The sequence below is a fragment of the Stegodyphus dumicola genome, chromosome 7 (assembly GCF_044657685.1).
Source record: "Stegodyphus dumicola isolate Sdum_Otavi_A_Nest chromosome 7, ASM4465768v1".
Lineage (NCBI taxonomy): Eukaryota > Metazoa > Arthropoda > Arachnida > Araneae > Eresidae > Stegodyphus > Stegodyphus dumicola.
In genome coordinates this window covers 146,112,170-146,131,651 of record NC_140774.1, presented here as the reverse complement: position 1 = coordinate 146,131,651, position 19,482 = coordinate 146,112,170, and the positions used below count along the sequence as shown (strand labels likewise).

Below are 19,482 nucleotides of genomic sequence, written 5' to 3'. Positions count from 1 at the left end.
CTTGGCACTAAGCCTAACGAATCCGCCACTTGTTTACATTTGAAACTCTTAGTAGAATAGTGAATTAAGTCAGTTTGTCCACCAACTTCAGTGTCTTTTCAACTCTGTGCACCGAAAACTTCGTCTTCCTGCCCTCTGACGGAATAGCTTCTTTTTGAGTAGAAACTCTAATTTTACCAGTAATGTTTTTTAACTGCTTTTACCTATATTTGGTGTTTTATGTTTTCCTGTATTTTACCAATTTTTAATACAGATGTTTTGAGTTATTACGTACTTTTTCCTTGCCGCGAAGGCTGAATTAATTGAATGAGAAATATATCTGTAATCAAATTCGATGAAATATGTTTAAATGAAATGCAGCGAAAAATGTGCATAATTTATTAGGCCGTACAAGGAAGTCATGATGTTTCCACGTGCGATTTTTTAATCCATTAAAAGAAACAGACAGAAATGTTTTATAATACTGTTTCTGGCGATGAAAGTTACTGGTAATGAATGTAAAGCAAATAAAGGATTTATTGTTTAATATAAATAAGGATCTTAATCTCTTTTCCAGATACTGAAATATATGAGGTGTGACACAAATAAAAGACACCAAGTGTGTAGCTTGAAAACAGAGTGGAGTTGGCAACAACTGTTCTGGTGACGTCATGCCACATAGCTCCTCTATCCATGCTGCCATTTTGAACTTAACCGACTCACCAGTGGGGAGTACCGCGTCATTGAACGAACAGCTACATTCTGCCGGAAAAATGTCTAATGTAAAAACCGAACAGCAAATCAACATCACGTTTCTTGCGAAACTTAAGAAATCAGCCACGCATCAAACATCTCAAATGTTAACCGAGGTTTATGGAGATAAAACTTTGTCTCATGCACATGTGTTTGAATGGCATAAGCAGTTTTTAGGGGAAGATGATGAACGTGCTGGGTGCCCAAGGGGGTGACCAGCACGTTCATCATGATTGAATGGGTTCCCAGTGGTCAGACTGTTAATCAATACTACTACATTCAAGTACTTTGTGAAAAAATTAGGAGAAAACAGGCCATATATGTGGAGTGATGGATGGCTGTTGCACCAGGACAATGCACCCGATCACACGGCCTTTTCTGTAAAGCAGTTTCTGACCAGCAAAAACTTTACTGTGATGGGGCATCCTCCTTATTCACCTTATTTGGCTCCATGCCGACTTTGTTTTATTTAAAGTTAAATCTTACTTAAAGGGAAACCATTTTACCACAGCTGAAGGGTTCAGGCAAAAACGGAAAATCTCCTGAAGGGCCTTCCAAACGCCTCGTTCCAGAACTGTTACCAGCAATGGCAGCACCGAATGCAGAAGTGTGTGAATGCTGAAAAGAACTACTTTGAAGGTAGTAATGCCAAGGAGAACTAATTATGTAAGTACAAGGATTTATTGGACAGTCTCGTTTTTTTCTTTTGTGCCACACCTTGTATTTCTCTAAATTATATAAGAAAATCTTAGTTTACAAAAATGAATATAGTAAGGAAATACAAAGCGTTTATTAATTTATGAACTGGAATAGAATGAAAATTTATAACGTATTTCGATGGACCAAATTCTGTGCGACATAATTATTTCATGAAATGAAGAAAAGTTAATATGCGGGTATCTAAAATTCGGGTTTCGTTGTACAATGAAACAAAGAAATGCTTCAGTCAGAATTTATTCATTAAAGAAAACTCTTTCAGAGCTGGAAAAAAATTGTTTATTTTAATAATACTTATAGCTGGTGTATAATGTCGATGAAAAGTACATCAAAATGATATTTTGTTTTCATTTCTGCTTCTCCAACTTATTTTCTTCTTTTTAATTAAAGGTTCTTATTTCTAAACAATCGCTAAGTAAACAAGAGTTTAACTTCCTGTCCATAAATTAATGAATATGTTTTTTGAATGTAACGTGGATTCCATTAATAAGTTCTCTAAAGAGCCGGCAAAGACAGCTGTGAAATAGTAAAGATTACACAGTGAATAATGAAATGTCTTCTTCAGAGTTACGAATAACGTTATTACTGAAGTCGACCAAATAGATCAGAGTGATATCAGTATATGTAATCATACCCTAGATTTAAATTCCTGCATGATATTTTTTTTCTCATTTCCCAAACTAATTACGCAACTAAAAAATTTATACATTTAAATTTCATTCTGTTGCAGTTCTTAGTTAATGAAACTTAATCTTGTTTCTTTATTCTATTATTTTATAATAGAATAAAGATAAGATTTTGTAATATAATATTTTTCTGGCATAATTTAGAGAAGTATGTTTCAATACTTGGATAATAATTTTGATTTTTATGAAAGAATGAGGTCATTTATTTCTTTTCCACCCTACAAGAATTTCATACATTTTTATGAAACGTAGTGAAATGAAAAATACCTTTTTCAGTTACTCGTTTGAATGCGTCTCAGCTGGTTGTTCTCTGCTTAATTCTAATCTATAACTAGACTAGAAGGTGTTCCTTTCTGCATACATTATTTCAATTTTGTATTTATTGCTTTAAAATTTATTTCGGAAAAAATCTTTTGCAAAGTAAATTTTAATTTACATGTTCTTGATTAAAGGTTTCAAGACAATTGACTAATGACTGCAAGCAAGATCACATTTAATGTTAAAAAACGTTAATATTTCAGTGCTTTGATGCTAAGTTTACCTCTAATTAAAAAATGTGTTTTGCCTCCGTGAAATTTTCCAGTGGAAATAGAGGTTTTACTTCTGTGTACTATGACATTTTGTGGGTAATTTTAGACTCTAATGTAAATCTATTCTAAGGAAAAAAAATCGTGTTAGATGAAACATTCACAATCCTGATAGTTTGTACTGATGGACAAATACTTCTCTTTGTTTTTTTCCTTTAAAAATGAAAAAAGAAAATGCTGTACCGACGCATTATCGCTTGATTTAAAATGCAGCTGCATTTTTAGGGTTTCTTCTTTGGCTCCTCCAAAGTCAGTTGTTTTTTAAAGGCCATTCATTATAACTTTTCTTGCTTTTATGAATTTTAAAATTTATTATGAGATTGTTATGAATATATTATAAAAAGTTTGCGTAACATAGTGTCTAAAAATAAAAATATAAAACATAGTGTCTAAAAAGAAGCAGAGGTAGAAAAATATTTGACAAAAGGAAACGGAAAAAAGTGCTAACGGCATAACATTTTGTTTGTTCAAGGAGAAGTCTTAAAAGAAAGTATGCGTTAAAACTTTGAAAGTACACATCTTATTAAAAATAAAATCTCTTTCATTATTTCCTGTTATCTGTCGTTTAATTTAAAAAACAAATCTTTAAAGACTATTGTGAAAAAAATCGGTCAAAATAATTCAGTTTTTAAAGTCTATTCATAAGAAAACTCCGTTGTATATAAAAGGTTTTTTCTTTTTTGTTAAGTGTAGCACTTTCAGAAATAAATTAATCTTCATTTTCAACAACATGGCAGATTTTCGTAACTCAGGTACATGTACGTCTCGCTTTCTGGAAAAATAAAATTGTACAGATATAATGTAGCATAATTATAGTTTATCCAATAAACGTCGAGAATGATGAAGCAGCGAACTCAAAAGGGAGTTTCCAGGAATTTCTTATCGATTTTTTTTATTAGGACAATGATTATTTTCCTAGTATATAGGCAATTTTCAACTTCATTTTGAAGATTTACGGCCTTTCAATCTCAGGTCTCGCGACTATGTCAAAAAGACACTAATTTTTTTGTGAAAGTGCATAAAAACTAAATTCGTGTTTAGAGTGACAAAATACATCCACCACCTAACGTTCTTTGTCATTTCAATAGTTTTAATAATAGTACTATATCAATTCTGATGAGAAGATATGACATTTACTGAGATAACTAAAGTGACTTTTATACATAAGTAATTTAATGAGCCTGAAACTTCCGCTAAAGCTGCTAAGTAATAAGCCAATAATTTATTATTAGAAAAAGGTTTTCTGAGATTCATCCAATGAACAAGCATCATTCCGCATGGATTTCTAGGACAGAAGCCTGTTCCGTGGAGTAAAGTATTTGTACCTATTGCTTAAAAAGCCATGTTACCGGTAATTTACTGTTTGCTTCATTTTTGCAGTTTCAGACTTGCAAGGAACAGTGTTCAATGGTAATGTTAATAGAAAAATTTAGATTTTAGAAAATTTTTAATTTTCACACAACGCTTTATAAGAAAGCGGGCTATTCTTAGTCTATTAAAATCCAAATTAAACTAAATAATTAACCTTTTGCAAACGCATACACTTTATTTACTTGACATGAAAATTTGATCCTGAATATTATACTCGTATGGCTTGGAGCACTTTCAGTCGAAGTCGAGCAATGGCGAAGGCATCCATGGTTGTATAATATTGATCAATATTTAAAGGAAATTAAAAAAAATAAAAAGACTGAAATGCAGATTTACTACAAATAAGAGTTGGAAATCTATGCTTATATCTGCATGTTTGTTTTATGAAAAGGGTATTATTTAGTTATTTACCTTCTCAAAATTTTTATGTACCTACCCATAGAAAAATTAGTATACGGTGCTCAGGTTTTTCATGAAGAATTGATTTAATAATAGATGAGTTAATTTTGGTCATATGATAATGGCTTTTTATTTTATTCAGTGATTTGATATAAAAAAATTTTTTCGTCGACATTTTCCCATATGGGCTTGTACCAGAATATAATCTCTTTAATAACCAGAAATGCAACTTTGAAAATGATGTTGTTGATTTGTAATAATCCTCCGCTTGATTAACAAAGCAAAGCCAGCCGTATCCTCTTTTCCATTTTCTTTAAAAAAATTTTTACCCAATTATTTATCTTCCTATATTATACATTTATTTTTTAAAATAACTTAATTTTTTTAAGTTCACCATATTTTACGACACTGTTGAAGCAATTTTTAAATTTCTTTCTCATTTTAAAATACTAAAACCAAGGAAGAAAATGCTTTCTCTCTATCTGCTAACACCGAATGTTTTTTATAAGGCGATATTAATTGGAAAAGACGGAATATTTATTGCCCTGTAAGACTTTTCATCTTCTTATTTGGATTGATTTACTTTGCATTTTGAGTTAGTTAGTAACATTTTAACTTTTTCCCGTATTTTGACAAAATTGGATTTATGCTTTTATTGGATTTATGCTCTGACGCTTTTTGTTGCTTCGGCCAATCCTAAATTAATATAAAGTTACTGTCAGTTTATTCAACTCATATTACTATTCTGTTTATAAGTAGCAGACGTTTACGCTTTTTAGATGATATTAATACAATTATTTAAAATATCGGCTATTGTTTATGTGTCCAAGATTTATTTCATTTAAGGAAATGCTACTATACGAGACGACAAGTAGCTATAACTTTCACCTCCCACCAACATCTACACACAGGTAAGGTAGGTAATAGTTTCGGTTCAAAAATTCAGTACTTTAACTAACTTATTCAAGTGGTAGATACTGATTGTGCTCTGTCATATTGACAAGAGCTGTACACTAACTTTTATGTGAAATGTTCGAGAATTGTAAAACGTTTTTGAAAAATAAATTTCATCAAGTTATCATCGGTTCTGTGTGCATTCAATCCGTTACAAACCCACAGGAAGGAATATAACAGTATATTGTTGCATATATAAACCCTAAAATATTGTTGCAGTTGAAAGATCATTGCATACTGTCACGTAAATATCACGCGGATGAAAATGAATTTAGATTTATTGATAGTATAGAAATAATAGAGAAGGAAATTAAATTATGGTATTCGTTTCAAAATATTTTGTTTTAAATATACTGTAAGCACCTAATTTTATTTAATTATAAACCAATTATTTTATATGTTATTCAGTTGCCATTAATATGTTATTCAAAACACAGAATTAGTTATTCAAACACGGATTTGGAGGAAGGTCATGTTATGGTTACATCCTATATTTTATTTGTTTATTATTGTTTCTAATTCATTCACGCTACAAGGATATTTTTCTCTGTGTCTCCTCCTTGATCCCCACCAAGTGAAAAATATCGTTGAGTGTAAAATCTAGATTAAATACTTTCACTTGCACCAGGATTCTCAGTTCTTCGATATGCTAATCGAGCTAAATTTGGTCGCTATTTGAAAAAACTTGCAATGTTGGCATATACCTGATTTTTCAAATTATATCGTTCGCAGATAAACTTGAGGAATTTTCTGAACATAGCGAAAAACAGCAAGCAATGAACTGGAGTCAATAGTCTCCAGAGTGCTCAGTAATGAACCGCAAAGTTTTCGATACGTCTACGGCAGTGGAAAATTTAATTGTTTGATTAAAGAAATGTGTTGAAAATGTTTATGTGATTTCTAAGTAAAACGCTTGTGAATTACATTTGCATAACTAGATACTTTACATGAATTTTTAAAATACATGACAGAAAAAAAACCTTCAAAGATTAAGGTGCATGTTAACAAAATTGTAACTATACTGTAATTGCAAGCGTCAACGGACTCCTATGTATTCATCAATGCAAGAACAATAATACACCATAGGCTATAGTCTTAATAAATTGTCTTATGAAGTAATAACTCTCATGCATGTTTTTATGCTTTCGTTATTGTAAAATGTATTTTATCAACTTATTCTATATTGTTACAATAATCTTGAAACTTACTAGAATGTTATCTAAAATGTTCCAGCGCATGTTGAGTTATAAATGATAGATTGCATATTTAATTCAATCGATAAATTAACAAATGTAGCTAAAATTTATTTGATGAGAGCGTTTCTTCTTTTACTGAACCATGCCGCTTCAGTTCTTTTATCAAAGCGTAGGATTTTTGAGCTGACAACTTTTTCCTCCACAGAACTAAATGAAAATTCAGTTTCAGAGTAAGAAAAGAATAAAAGAATAATTGTATTCTACAGGGTTTTTTAATTCAATCGTGTTGCTGCTCTGGTGTAAAATTCATTCTTAAACTGCATATTCAATTTTTTATACTGTGTTTACCTGTAATAATTTCAATATTTAACGGGCTGGAATATACTCGTTAGTTTTTTTTCTCTTGCATCAAACATATGGTCTTTCAATAGTGATTAATTACCTCTCTCACAGACTGAATAACATTTCCCCCAACCATTTCATTCATAAGCAGCAATGACACAGAAATCATTCATTTGAGTGGGATTAAAGAGGCTAAATGTGTAATGAAACACATAACTTGATTTATGCATGCAGTGAAAAAAATCAGCATTGAGTAAATTGTAAAATAACGAAGCATTTTACTATTCAAGTAATCCAATATATGCCGTAGGTGATTTATTGTATCTGAAGTCGGTTGACACCGAAAAAATGCGATGTCAAAAAGAAACATATAAGACCCAGTCCTTTTTTAATCGTTAACTTTGTTTACTAATTGTTAGAGCTTTAAGGAAACGCTGTAGTTAGTCCTGTACTTTTCACCTACATATAGGTAACAAAGAAAAGCCACACTTTAAGCACGGAATCGGTTTCCGTTTGGAGAGTGTCGGTTCATGGTGACCGACAATGAATTTTCAGTTTCGCCGGATTCGGTTCCTAGGGGCCGAGAGTAACAGAGTTAAAATATAAACATAGTAATTTCATTGAAATATAATAAAACTTATTTAAAACTTATCTGCGTTATTTTATTAAAAATTAAAATTTGTTATTATATTTTTGGCCCCGCACGGTCTCGCAAAATGCACAATATTTGGCTGATTGCCTTTTGGATCGAACCATTCATTTTGGTCACAGGCTTCGTTAGCACTTATGCTACGACTATCATTGTTCCATTGCCGGTTCTAAGGAATTATCATCTTCCAAGGATAACGAAAGTAATCTCCGGTTATGTGGACGTTTGGGTGATAAAAAAAAAGTTTACTCTGCTGTCTTCACTTCCGAACATTTTAGGTATTAAACTTTCAAAAACAAACCAAAAGTTTCAATTCTCAAATGGTCTTTACATTTCCGTGTTAATTTTTTCTGACTCATAATCTTCTCTTTTTATCCATTCGCATACGTATGCATTGGCTGCCGCATTGTCTTAATCCGAAGGAAGGATCAGAAGGTAAAGGGAAGTAGTTCCTGTTCATTCTCCCCACTGCTCGCTTGCCGCCTGCAGAAAGGAAAAGACAACAATATCCGTTTCGCGCTTACCGTGTTAAATATGTAAGGCAAAGCACGCGAGAATTATCAGTATAAAAAAACGAATACTTTCATGAACTATTCGCTAAAGGAAATCGACTCGCACTTATAAAATCTACTGTTGAAATGAGAGAATGTAGATGGCGTTAATTTTCAGAAGAATGCATGTAATGTAGAAATGAAAAGGAGAACCGCGTTTATCGGTTTATTAGGTAGTATGATTCCCAGATTGTTGTTCCACTTCATAGTAAGGATATCTGTATATATGTATATTGTAAGGTTTATGTTAATTTCTTTAACCGTTAAGTTTTGAATGAAAGTTCCTTTCCTGTCTTCCTGAATTTCAACTTACAACTTCCGGCCAGAACGAAGTTTCAGACTGGCGTTTGAATGCAACTGAGGAGAACCGTGAAGTTCTACTGTCTTTGTGAGAGAGAGAACCAATGATTCTGGCTAGCACGCGTCCGCCTTTTTAGGCTACTTTCTCTTAAGCTATTATTACTTAGGCTCTTGATAGCTTCGCCGTTATTCAGCATTAAGGGGCCAACTCAGTTAGAATCTTGATGGCTTCGGCTATATCTTTTTAGTTAAGATTAGTGAAGCTTAATTTCTTAGTTTCTGAGTTCAAGCCCGATGTAAAACTCCAAGAAGGAGTTCTGTGAATTTAATTTGGAATAATAAAGGGTACTTAACCCTTCTCAGGCTTTATTTACTGTCTCACGAACTCAAGCGATTGTCGCTTACCAGTTCTTAAGATTCTTTAACTGTAACTTAAAAGTGCACAGCTAAAAATCTTACAATATATAAAAGATTTTTTGAATGATAAAAACACTCTGATGCTTTGTGTCTCTGTTCGGGCCACCTTTGTTTTAATGCTGTTTTTATAACCACGTAATCTTCATGCAGACAGTTTATGCACCCGATTTTATCACCAGATCGTACTAACCGTGTTTAGTGGCTTTATCCACTCGTACGTTAATGAGTCCGGCATCAAAGTAGCGATGAAAGTTTTAAATGTTTTCTTCGTTTCTAATCATGCATTTACTAAAAAGAAAGATCCATGAAAAGACCTCCTGTAATTGTCATGTTTCAAGGCAAGTCGAAAATGTAAATATCAAAATCATGGCTTGGAGTGACACTCGATTTAAACTGTCATATCAGCTCAAGTAATTCTAAACAGAAGTAACCGACGGAGAGTTTCTGGAGCTGACACTCGTTTTCTATGAAAATCTGCTAGTTTCATCTTACTTGAGCTATTCGTAGGAATACAATGGCTGTCGGTACGAAAACTGCAATTGCGGCACATGTTCGCTGTAAGTAAATATGTTTAAAATTATCTTACTTCGACTCCTATTCCGACTTCCTAAATGCGCAATAAATTTACATTTTCTAAACAAGACTAAGGTAAAATGAAAATGTGTCAGTTAAACAAAAAAATAACAAATAGACTTTTAAAAGTAAAATTGTATTTCTCAAAATCCTTTAAATATTAATTTAAGGCCTATTGTTATTCTTATGTGCCCTTGGATTTCAAAAATATTCATTCTGTGTTTTAATCTTCATTAGTTATTTACTGTTACATACCAACTCATCTCTTTCAGTTTTAATTTTTCACGTTTTATCTTAATTGACAAACGAGAATCACAGTCTTGCATACAATTTTGAACTGACAAGATATTTTTTACATTCTTTTCATTGGTAATTTTATATTTGTATTTATTTATATATTCTAAACAAATATGTTTTATATTTATAAGGAAAAATATATATTTAAGATAAATGTAGAAAACAATTCTAAAGAACAGAAAACATTATATAAGTATCTCGTTCCCAGGGAAAACCATTAGATGAAAAAAAAAGTCAGAAGTAATTTTTATTGTAATAACATAAACAAACAAAATGTGCAAAGGGCGTAAAATACCAATCAAAAATAAATAAAAAATGTACAACTAAATAAATAAATAAAATATTTAAAAAAAGGGGAAAAGAAAAAAAAAAGATTATATATATATATATATATATATATATATATATATGTCGCTTCAGCGAAATTGTTAAGGTTTACTATGACACTGCAGTTTACCAGTACGCCCATGAATTCACTCCCGCTAGCACATTTTTTTTTCTTTCTTTAGTTTATTATTAAACATCGTTTCCTTCGTACTTATGTCACATAAAATTCAACAACAAAATCACAAAATAATTAAGAGCATCATACATATTTAAAGTTCCAGATTACAGTGTTAAATGTTGCCCTTATTTTTTTCAGCCTTCATTCAGTTCATCATATCAGTATTCAGTTCTCTTAAGAAAATAAATTTAAAAACATTTTCGTCTTTTGTTATCAATACTTTATCTTTTTAACTTTATTTATTAACACTTTCTTTGCGCTTTCGCCACATATACTTCAACAGCAAAATCACATATTTGAAAACAGCATATGTTTAGAATTTCAGATAAAGTGGTGCCATATATTCTTTATATTTGTTACATTATTGTTTTAGAAAATAATCCATAGCGATAACATTTGGGGAAACATACTTTTATTTGTGCTGCCATGTACTTTTTATATTCGTTGTATTATTATTATTAAAAATTACATGGCTATAAGATTTGGTGGTGACATCTTTTTATTTGAAAAGTAGTATAGATACAAAAGTGATACCAACCCAAAAGTGAGGATATAGACTAATACCATCTTTGGTGCTGTGGTGTTCATTTTAGTTAGAAATACAATAATTTAACACATTATACATATTTAGCTCATTAATGGAGCTGAGTAATGAGACCGCATTAAATGAAAGGAAAAAAATCGTGGAACTGACATTGGTTTATATCACTTGTAATACGACTCTTCTATCTTAATGCGAGCAATGGCTCGATCAGATGACGAAAGGAAAACGTAGTAGAGGTTTACTTTTGCTATAGACTTAAGAGCAGACGTCACAGCTCTTTGGATGTCAAGGAAAAAAATTCTTTGAGAGGAGTTTTTGTTTTTAGAAGAGAAAGCACATATATAGAGAAAACGATGAGTTGATAGAGTACACATCACACATTTGCTTTTGGATAAAAATTACTGTACGCGTACTGTACGTCTCACATTGCTCTATACAGTCCGAATAAAGTTTTAATCGCTTAAATAATATAAAAGAGCATGTTAAGAGTCACGTGCTTAATTAGAAGTTTTAATTCATAGTCTTCGTCTGCAAATAAATAATATTTCAAAATGCATTGTGGCATTGATATCTATCAGTTTTACAGGATGTATTGTTATATACGAGGGCTATCCAGAAAGTAGATTACGTTTTGGAATAAAAAAATAAACAAAGTATAGGAAACAAATTTTATTATATACAGATGAAAGCCACACTCAAATACTACTTTTCTACATAGTCACCATACAAATTAAGGCATTTATCGTAGCGATGTACGAGCTTGGAAATTCCTTCGTCGAAAAATTCGGCCGCCTGCGCCTTCAACCACTTCGTTACCTCTTCTTGCAGCTGTGCGTCGTCATCAAAACGCTGCATAGCCAGCCACTTCTTCATTGCTGGGAATAGGTGGAAGTCGCTCGGTGCCAGGTCGGGACTGTACGGCGGATGAGGAAACAACTCCCACTTAAAAGATTCAAGAACTTTACGAGTGACATTTGCCGTGTGGGGCCGGGCGTTGTCGTGAATCAACAAGATCTTAGAGCTCAACATTCCTCTGCGCTTGTTTTGAATTGCTCTTCTGAGTTTTTGGAGAGTTTGGCAATACCTTTGAGAGTTTATTGTAGTGCCTCTTTCCAGGAAGTCCACCAAAATTACACCTTTTCTGTCCCAAAAAACAGTCGCCATCATCTTCCTTGCCGACATTGTTTGCATGCATTTCTTGGGTTTTTGGGGAGAACTTGTGTGCCCCCACTGCATTGATTGCAATTTCGTTTCACAGTTCACATGTTTCACCCATGTTTCGTCACCAGTAACGATACGATCGAGTAAAGAGTCACCATCCTTATGGTAAGCGTCCAAAAAGTTCAACGCTGCAGCCATTCGCTGATTTTTGTGGTCCTCTGTCAAGATTTTTGGAATCCATCTTGCACAAAACTTGTGGTAACCAAGCTTTTCGCTGATGATTTCGTGCAACAAACTTCGCGAAATTTGTGGAAAACTCAAAGAAAGTTCCGTTATTGTGAAATTTCGATTTTCACGGACTTTAGCATCGACTTTTTCGAGAAGTTCGGCGGTCACTATGCTGGGTCTCCCACTTCGATCTTCGTCGTGAACATTGGTTCGGCCATTTTGAAATCTTATGACCCACTGACGCACTCCACCTTCAGTGATAATGTTGTCCCCATACACTTCACGAAGCTGCCGATAGATTTCTATCGGTTTACAGTTTTTTGCAGTCAGAAACCTTATTACTGAGCGCACCTCGCAGCTCGCGGGATTTTCAATTAACGCAGACATTTCAAACCGTCACAGTATCTGAACGGAGCACAGCACGAACCTCTCACTAGCACGGCTAGATGCAGACTGAGCTGCGCAACGCGGACACAGACGGAAACGTAATCTACTTCCTGGATGGCCCTCGTACAACGTATACAGAAGGTGCTCTAAAAGATCACTACATATTTTATATCCTCAAATACTAACATACATTTCCCGTTACAAAAATATTTCTGAAAACTAGTGATGTATTTCATTAGACAGTTTTCAGTAGAGGGAACGGTTTTATAAAAGCACTGTTTTACCTTGCAGAAAAAAGTACCATATAGTATACAGAAAAAAGTACCATATAGTAAGAGTTTCGTTATGTGTCAGTAAGTTAAAAAAAATTGTCGGCTTTAACCGCAAACTTCAGTGAAGTATAAGTAGATAGTGGCTTCTGAGGTTATTTTAAAGACTTAAAATTAGAGCTATATTTCCAAATGCGAAACAGTTTACACCGTGACCTACTAAGCCTCAGATTTACTATTGGTCTCGAAACGCACTCATTGTCCGTATCACTTTTGCGCCAGATTTCCGAAGTTCGGAGAATTACACAAAATTGACATTGCTTTTGTACATTATTACTGACTATGTACACCTCTCAAAAGTTAAATAATATTTGTAATTAGCTCTGCATCCAATGAGTAATGGCCCTCAAGAAATTAAAATAAATTACAGGGATAAGTTTCATAAAAATTAGTTGTGAACAATGAGATATGAGTATTAAATGTCAGCAAATATTCATTCTTAATACATTTAACATTTCTTGATTTGAAGATAACAAAAGAAGAAAATGAAAGGAATAAAAATTAAATTCGCATAATTTTACCTTCTCGAATTTCGTGTGATAAAATTAACAAAGAAAGAGAGAAAAATCCCCGAATAAATATGGTGGGAGTTAAAGCTTTTCACTTCCACTCAATGAAATTAAAATAAAACATTCCTGACCATTTAGATATATTACTGAGAAGCAGCAAAGGGAAATAAATCATACAGCCTTTCAAAGCTAGAAAGTGACATGACACTTTTAATCCGAGCTGCATAAATTCTTATACGTAATAAGACATTATAATAAAAGTTCTACCCAGTTGTAATTAAATTAGAAAAATTTACATTTTAAAATGACAGCCTTTAAAGATGCCATATTAGGCATACGATAGAAGATGCATCTCGTCAAAAACCAAAACCAACATTTAATTAACTTTCCAAATTACTCACTGAATTATATAAAGTAAATATTGCAACTAAAACAAAAATCATAATGTTTTACATTACATTCATAAAAATATATATTTAAAAGTAATTATCCAGCAACAATAAACGTTCACTTACCTCTCCGTTTAAGTAGCAAAAGATGAGAGAAACAAGTAGGCCCTGAAAAGAAAATTGTTTTTAATATTACAGAAATAAGGGAAAGTTTTATACATTGAAATTATACCATTGGAACAAAAACTTGAATGCAGCAGAAAAATGCATTATTTATAATTTATTTACCTAAGATATTTTAGATTACTCGATTTAAAACTACATCTATAAATAGCATGCAAAATTCGCTAAAGCATCTTTAATAAACTGAGAACGTATAAGTGGCCACGTGAAAAAGACAGAAATGCGATCTTTAATTAAAATAAAAGCTTTTAGTTGATGAAGAAACATGAGGCAATCTTCTTAATCAGGCAAACAAATTACAATTCCAGACCGTACATGAGCACTGTGGAGTGAAATTAGAAATAGTTTGCATGTTGACGAGGTTAAAATACTATTCCATCTTTTCTGTCATTTACCGATGTAAATCTTAAGACATTTAATGTTTTCTTTTTCTCCGTATAGTTAAGTTATTCTTCGGCTCCATTTCTTACTTTATTTAACTGAGAAATGACAGTTCCAATTAGAAAACTTTCCAAAGCAATTCCAAAGCAACACGGACTTTAAAAACAACAGATTGAGCAACAATCTGTTGCTTTTAAAGTCCGTGTGTCATAAATACAGTTTCTTACATTTTTCTCTATCCAATACATCCATCAGTTAATCTTTATGGGAATTCAAGATGTATATAAGCAGACGTATTTCAGATAATGCGTCTTCTTTTATACCATTAGGAGAATTATATCAATAATTAGAAAGCAAATACTTTTATCTACTATATAGCATATTCTGAATGATTATGTACAGCACATCTTAAGCTATGGTGACATATATAATTCCTTAATGATGAAAACTGATCACTGATAACTGACGGACATCGCTTGCTGCAATGGCTTTAAAAGAAAGCTGTTGCGCCAAGCCGTGTCTATCATTATTCTCAAGTGCTTCAATATACGTGTTTCATATTACGATGGATGTTTTAGTAAGTCAAACAAAAGTGATATATTTCAAAAAATAATATAAGCGCAAAAATAAATCACGCTGAAAACAAAATAATAAATAAATAAATCGCGCTGAAACAAAAATTTAACAATAAGCGGAAAACATGAATGATTCTAACTCTAATTATGATTAAATGGACGATCTCTTCTGAAGATCACACGCAAAATGGGAATTATGTAAAATATATAAATCTGTTTTATAATAGACCATATATACTTAGAAAGATTTTAATTTAAGCCAGCGGTTCTCAAACGTTTTGACTCTCGCATCCCTTTTAACAATCATTTCTACAGCATAGCTTCTTTACGTCTATTTTATGTCTTACCAGTTAATGATGTTTAGAAGTAGAGTAGGGAGAAGAAGAGGGGATAGATAGTAAAGGAATGTATGATAGTAAAGCTATCTAAACAACAGTATCAACATCCATGCAATGAAACGTTTTTTGAAAGTTTGAAATTTTCAATAATATCTCGATGTACTCTCAACTACCAACCAATGACGTGGTTTGGCCAAAACGCTGTGTCGATCAGAACAAAACAAACAAACAAACAAAAAGTCAGAATTCAGTAAATAAAACCACTTGCGTTTCAACGAATTATTAGTGACACTAACAATAAAAATTTCCATGCATTAAATACAGGTCTTTCGGTTTGATCATTACATCCAATTCACATAAAATATATGTGAAATGACTATTTGTTTATCGTTGTTTTTTATTATACCTTTCAAAAAACAATTTTAATTAAAATTTAGTAACTGGAGTGCATTCCAGCAAAAGTAGGCTTAAATATAGGATGTAAGGTAAAATAACATAAAAGCGTTTAACGAGACACGTGTTTTTGCAATTTTGAGCATGTGTTTCTAATTTCAATTTCAACTGATGATTAAGTGCAGTTCTGTATTTAAGCAACTTCTGTATTTGGTTTTAGTATTTGTATAAAGGGATAATTCCGCTTAACAGAGATATCTATTTAACGTCGGTAACAATACTAATTTTATTTTCTCAGTGAAGACGTTGACTTCATCTTGTTTACGTAACCAAAGCACCGGCAGATTTTGGTTTTGAAACACAATTTTTAGTTCGCTGTGAAACGTCTAGTCTATTAAGACCTCGTACACTGAACGCACTGTACGCTGAAATTAAGTTGGTTGGTTTTTTGTTCATACTGAACGCATACAGAATCTATTTAAAAGCACCAGGCACTTTTTTGTGAGGAGTAAGTAATATTCAAATAAGTGTTTCAATGCTTCGAGGTGCTCGTGAACACGTCTCTGCTATTTTCCTTAATTTTGATTTTAATATCATTCAATATATGTTTTGTAAAGGAGAAGAAATCGATATCTGCCCTTTCCATGCAATGCCAACGAATACACAAGTTTCCTTTGAAGACAAAGACTTAAATATTTGCATTATAACTGTGTCATTTTTTCTTTATAATGATAAATTTATTTTGTACACTGCGAAAAAAAAAATAAAAACGGAGGACAGTTCTATAATTTCCGTTCTAGTGGGCCGATAGACAAAATGCAAATTGCGTTTTTCATGTCTTGAAAGCACGACGTAGGATATATATTAGATTTATATATAGCACTATTCTAACATAGGTATTTTGACACAAAATCGGACTTTTACTGAAATAACATACGAATATTTTTACATATTTCGATTCTACTACTCAAATTATGCCAGACTCCAAGTTTTTGTAAAAATCATACAAGTAGTTTTTAAAAAAATAGCTCTCAAAATTTTAGTTCCTCAGTGTTAATTGAATTTGGCATATATTTATTAATATCTCTTTTTTCATTAAACCTTTTTGATTTTTCCTTTCACATTTCGAAATTTAGGTTCATTTAGGTCCGCCGCGTAATCGAGAGGCCCAGATTCGAGTCTCAGCGAGTGCATTGCATATTTTCCATGTCTCCTGCTTCAAAACAATAACCTAAACTTAATGTCTCTACAGAGAAACCGAAACTTTTACTACAACTGATATAATTAACCGCAACTGGCACGATTAACTCCTAAAGTTTAGGATTGCAGTTATTTATGATGTACAAAAATGTTTTTCAGTTTAAGTGAGATTAAAACCGACTGCCGTTGATACTAGGTGATACGAATAAAATATGCTCACTAGATAATATATACATGAAAAACAAATTTATTATAATCTTACGAGAAAGAAATTACAAGATTTATTTTATCTGCTAGAAGATTATTTCCAAAAAGCATTTGTAAGGCATAAAGTTTAATAATTTACATCAATACCGAATTACTTAATCCCGAAGTCATTCAAACAATATTCTTATTTATTAAGGACATTAGTCTGGTATGCAATAAGAACATAGTTAAAAATTTCAAACTTTAACAACAGAAACATAATATGCACAGAAAAAGTTAATTCTTTTTTTTTTGCGTACCGATTTTCTGCCATTTGTATTATACAACACAAAAAAGTCAATAACAGCATTAATGGGAAAGCATTTAATAATATAAAGTAGCTATACTTTATTCAAAATGAACAGAAAAGTAAAAACATTAAATACTGAGGATTCATCAAAGAGCTGTTTCATTTGTTAATGATTTTCTGGCCAGATCCCCAGTCATTAAATTTTAAGACATATTAGTACTTCTTTTGAATAAAACAATACTAATGATTACTTTCATTTTTTTACTGGCATCAAGTTTTTTCTTACAGAAACTAAATAACAAAGATTATGATTTTGCTGAGCAACAACAAAGGAAAAAGTATAATGCAGTTAATTACATATTAAACAAATGAAAACTGTGCTCACTAAGAGATACCACACACAAATCCTCTTTATTTAATATTTTATGTATATGTATAAATTAAGACTTTTTCTGTTTTCTTTTTTTCCAAACTGACTTTAAATTTTTAAGCTCAGTATGAAATAATATTGCTCACAGTTTATATTTAGATAGATCATAATCTTGTTGAATTACATTTTAAAAAATTCTTTTGTTTAAATTAAAAAATTTCTTTCAATTTAATTTTAATTTAGGGGCCATACAACGTCTGCGCTGAAATTACTAGTTACCTAGAATTTTAATTGGTTTTCTAAGAGAACTCATGATTTTCAGAAATGTTGTACTGGTTTCACACTATTGACATAGAATATCATTTTTATGTGTTTGGTCATCCACTTAAACACGAATGGAAACATAGCAAATAAATTCCATTCTAAGATTTGTAATCTAGTAGCTAGTAGTTTTTGATATTTTATTCAACTTTTCACTTTGGTATTTGCATTTATTTTATAAATCATATTTAGTTTTTTTTTTTTACATTTAATCATGTTTTTCTTATTGATTCCTTATTCATTGATGTGTGCATTTATTAGTGCTCATTGTTTTTGGAAGTTTTGAAATTTTAAAAGCATTTTTGTAATAAATTTCTGTTTGTCATTTAATTAAAGTTTCATTTGCGTTTAGTTACAAATTTTAGGAATGACTAAATAAGATTTTACCTCGGTAATGAAATTAACTTTAATTTATCTTTCTCTCTCTCTGCATATATATACACATACTATTACTTTTATTCATTTCATGTTCAGTAATATATCATGTAGGTTTTACCCGAATTTGTAAATTTTTGAATGCTGTACGGACTTTCGTGGTAGTAGAAAAATATAAATCTTAGCTCTGAAGAAGACCACAATAAAATTTTTAGACGTTGATGCATGTTGTTACCTGACGGCTCTTATATGTATCTATATGCCAATTTTAGTAAGACAGGTTGTACGTTTTAAATCCGGTACTATGAAGGTTTTAAATTGCGAAAATGGGGAAAAACTGAAATCAATCGTCAAAATAACTTCCTGCACTTATAAAAATTTGCCTTACCTGTACATCTACCAGATTATCTTACACGAATATTGCTATGATATCAAAAGTAGAGTAAAGGTTAAAATAGGGAGTTATTAATGTTTAAAACAAGGTTTTTATTGTATCATACAAAGCATCATTATACAAAATTTAAACTCAAAAGGAATACTGTCGTCCCAGGCAGTACTGTACTTACTGTACTGGTGTCAGAAGTGCACGATGGGTTTTGTGGTCCGCAGAGTATGCGGATTCATTAGGAGCTCCTTGACCAACTGGCACGAGAACTTGACAATCAAGAGAACAGGAGCACGTAAGCAGATTTCTTTCTTTAGAATTAGTTTTCTGCGATGAATATTTAACGATCCCAATAAATAATATTTACGCAATATCTTTACAGACGTTCTTTTACCTAAATGTTTCTTGAACTTCACATTCTCTAGCATAGAAAATTATTCATATATGTGTTTATTAGTTCTGTTATAAGGTATTTGTCCCGCCTTCTTAGCATGCCTTCGTAGTGGTGATCAGCACGCTCGACGCATGCTGATCGAGAGGCCCGCAGTTTGAGTCCCGGCAAGAGTACTGCTCATTTTTAATCTCTCCTGCATTTAGTTTGGCGGAATAGGTTAAATAAAGTGACCATATCTCTCCTGCTTC

The 19,482-nt window shown here is 32.0% G+C and overlaps 1 protein-coding gene across 2 annotated transcripts in view; it reads right to left on the bottom strand.

Moving 5' to 3' along the window:
• LOC118189561 (calcitonin gene-related peptide type 1 receptor-like) overlaps positions 1 to 19,482 on the bottom strand; it is a 501,544-nt gene that overhangs the window by 22,901 nt on the left and 459,161 nt on the right. For both annotated transcript variants that reach the window (XM_035360181.2, XM_035360189.2), the window contains exon 13: positions 13,950 to 13,991. In XM_035360181.2, the coding sequence (XP_035216072.1) occupies positions 13,950 to 13,991 (42 nt within the window). The remainder of the gene's footprint in view (positions 1 to 13,949; positions 13,992 to 19,482) is intronic.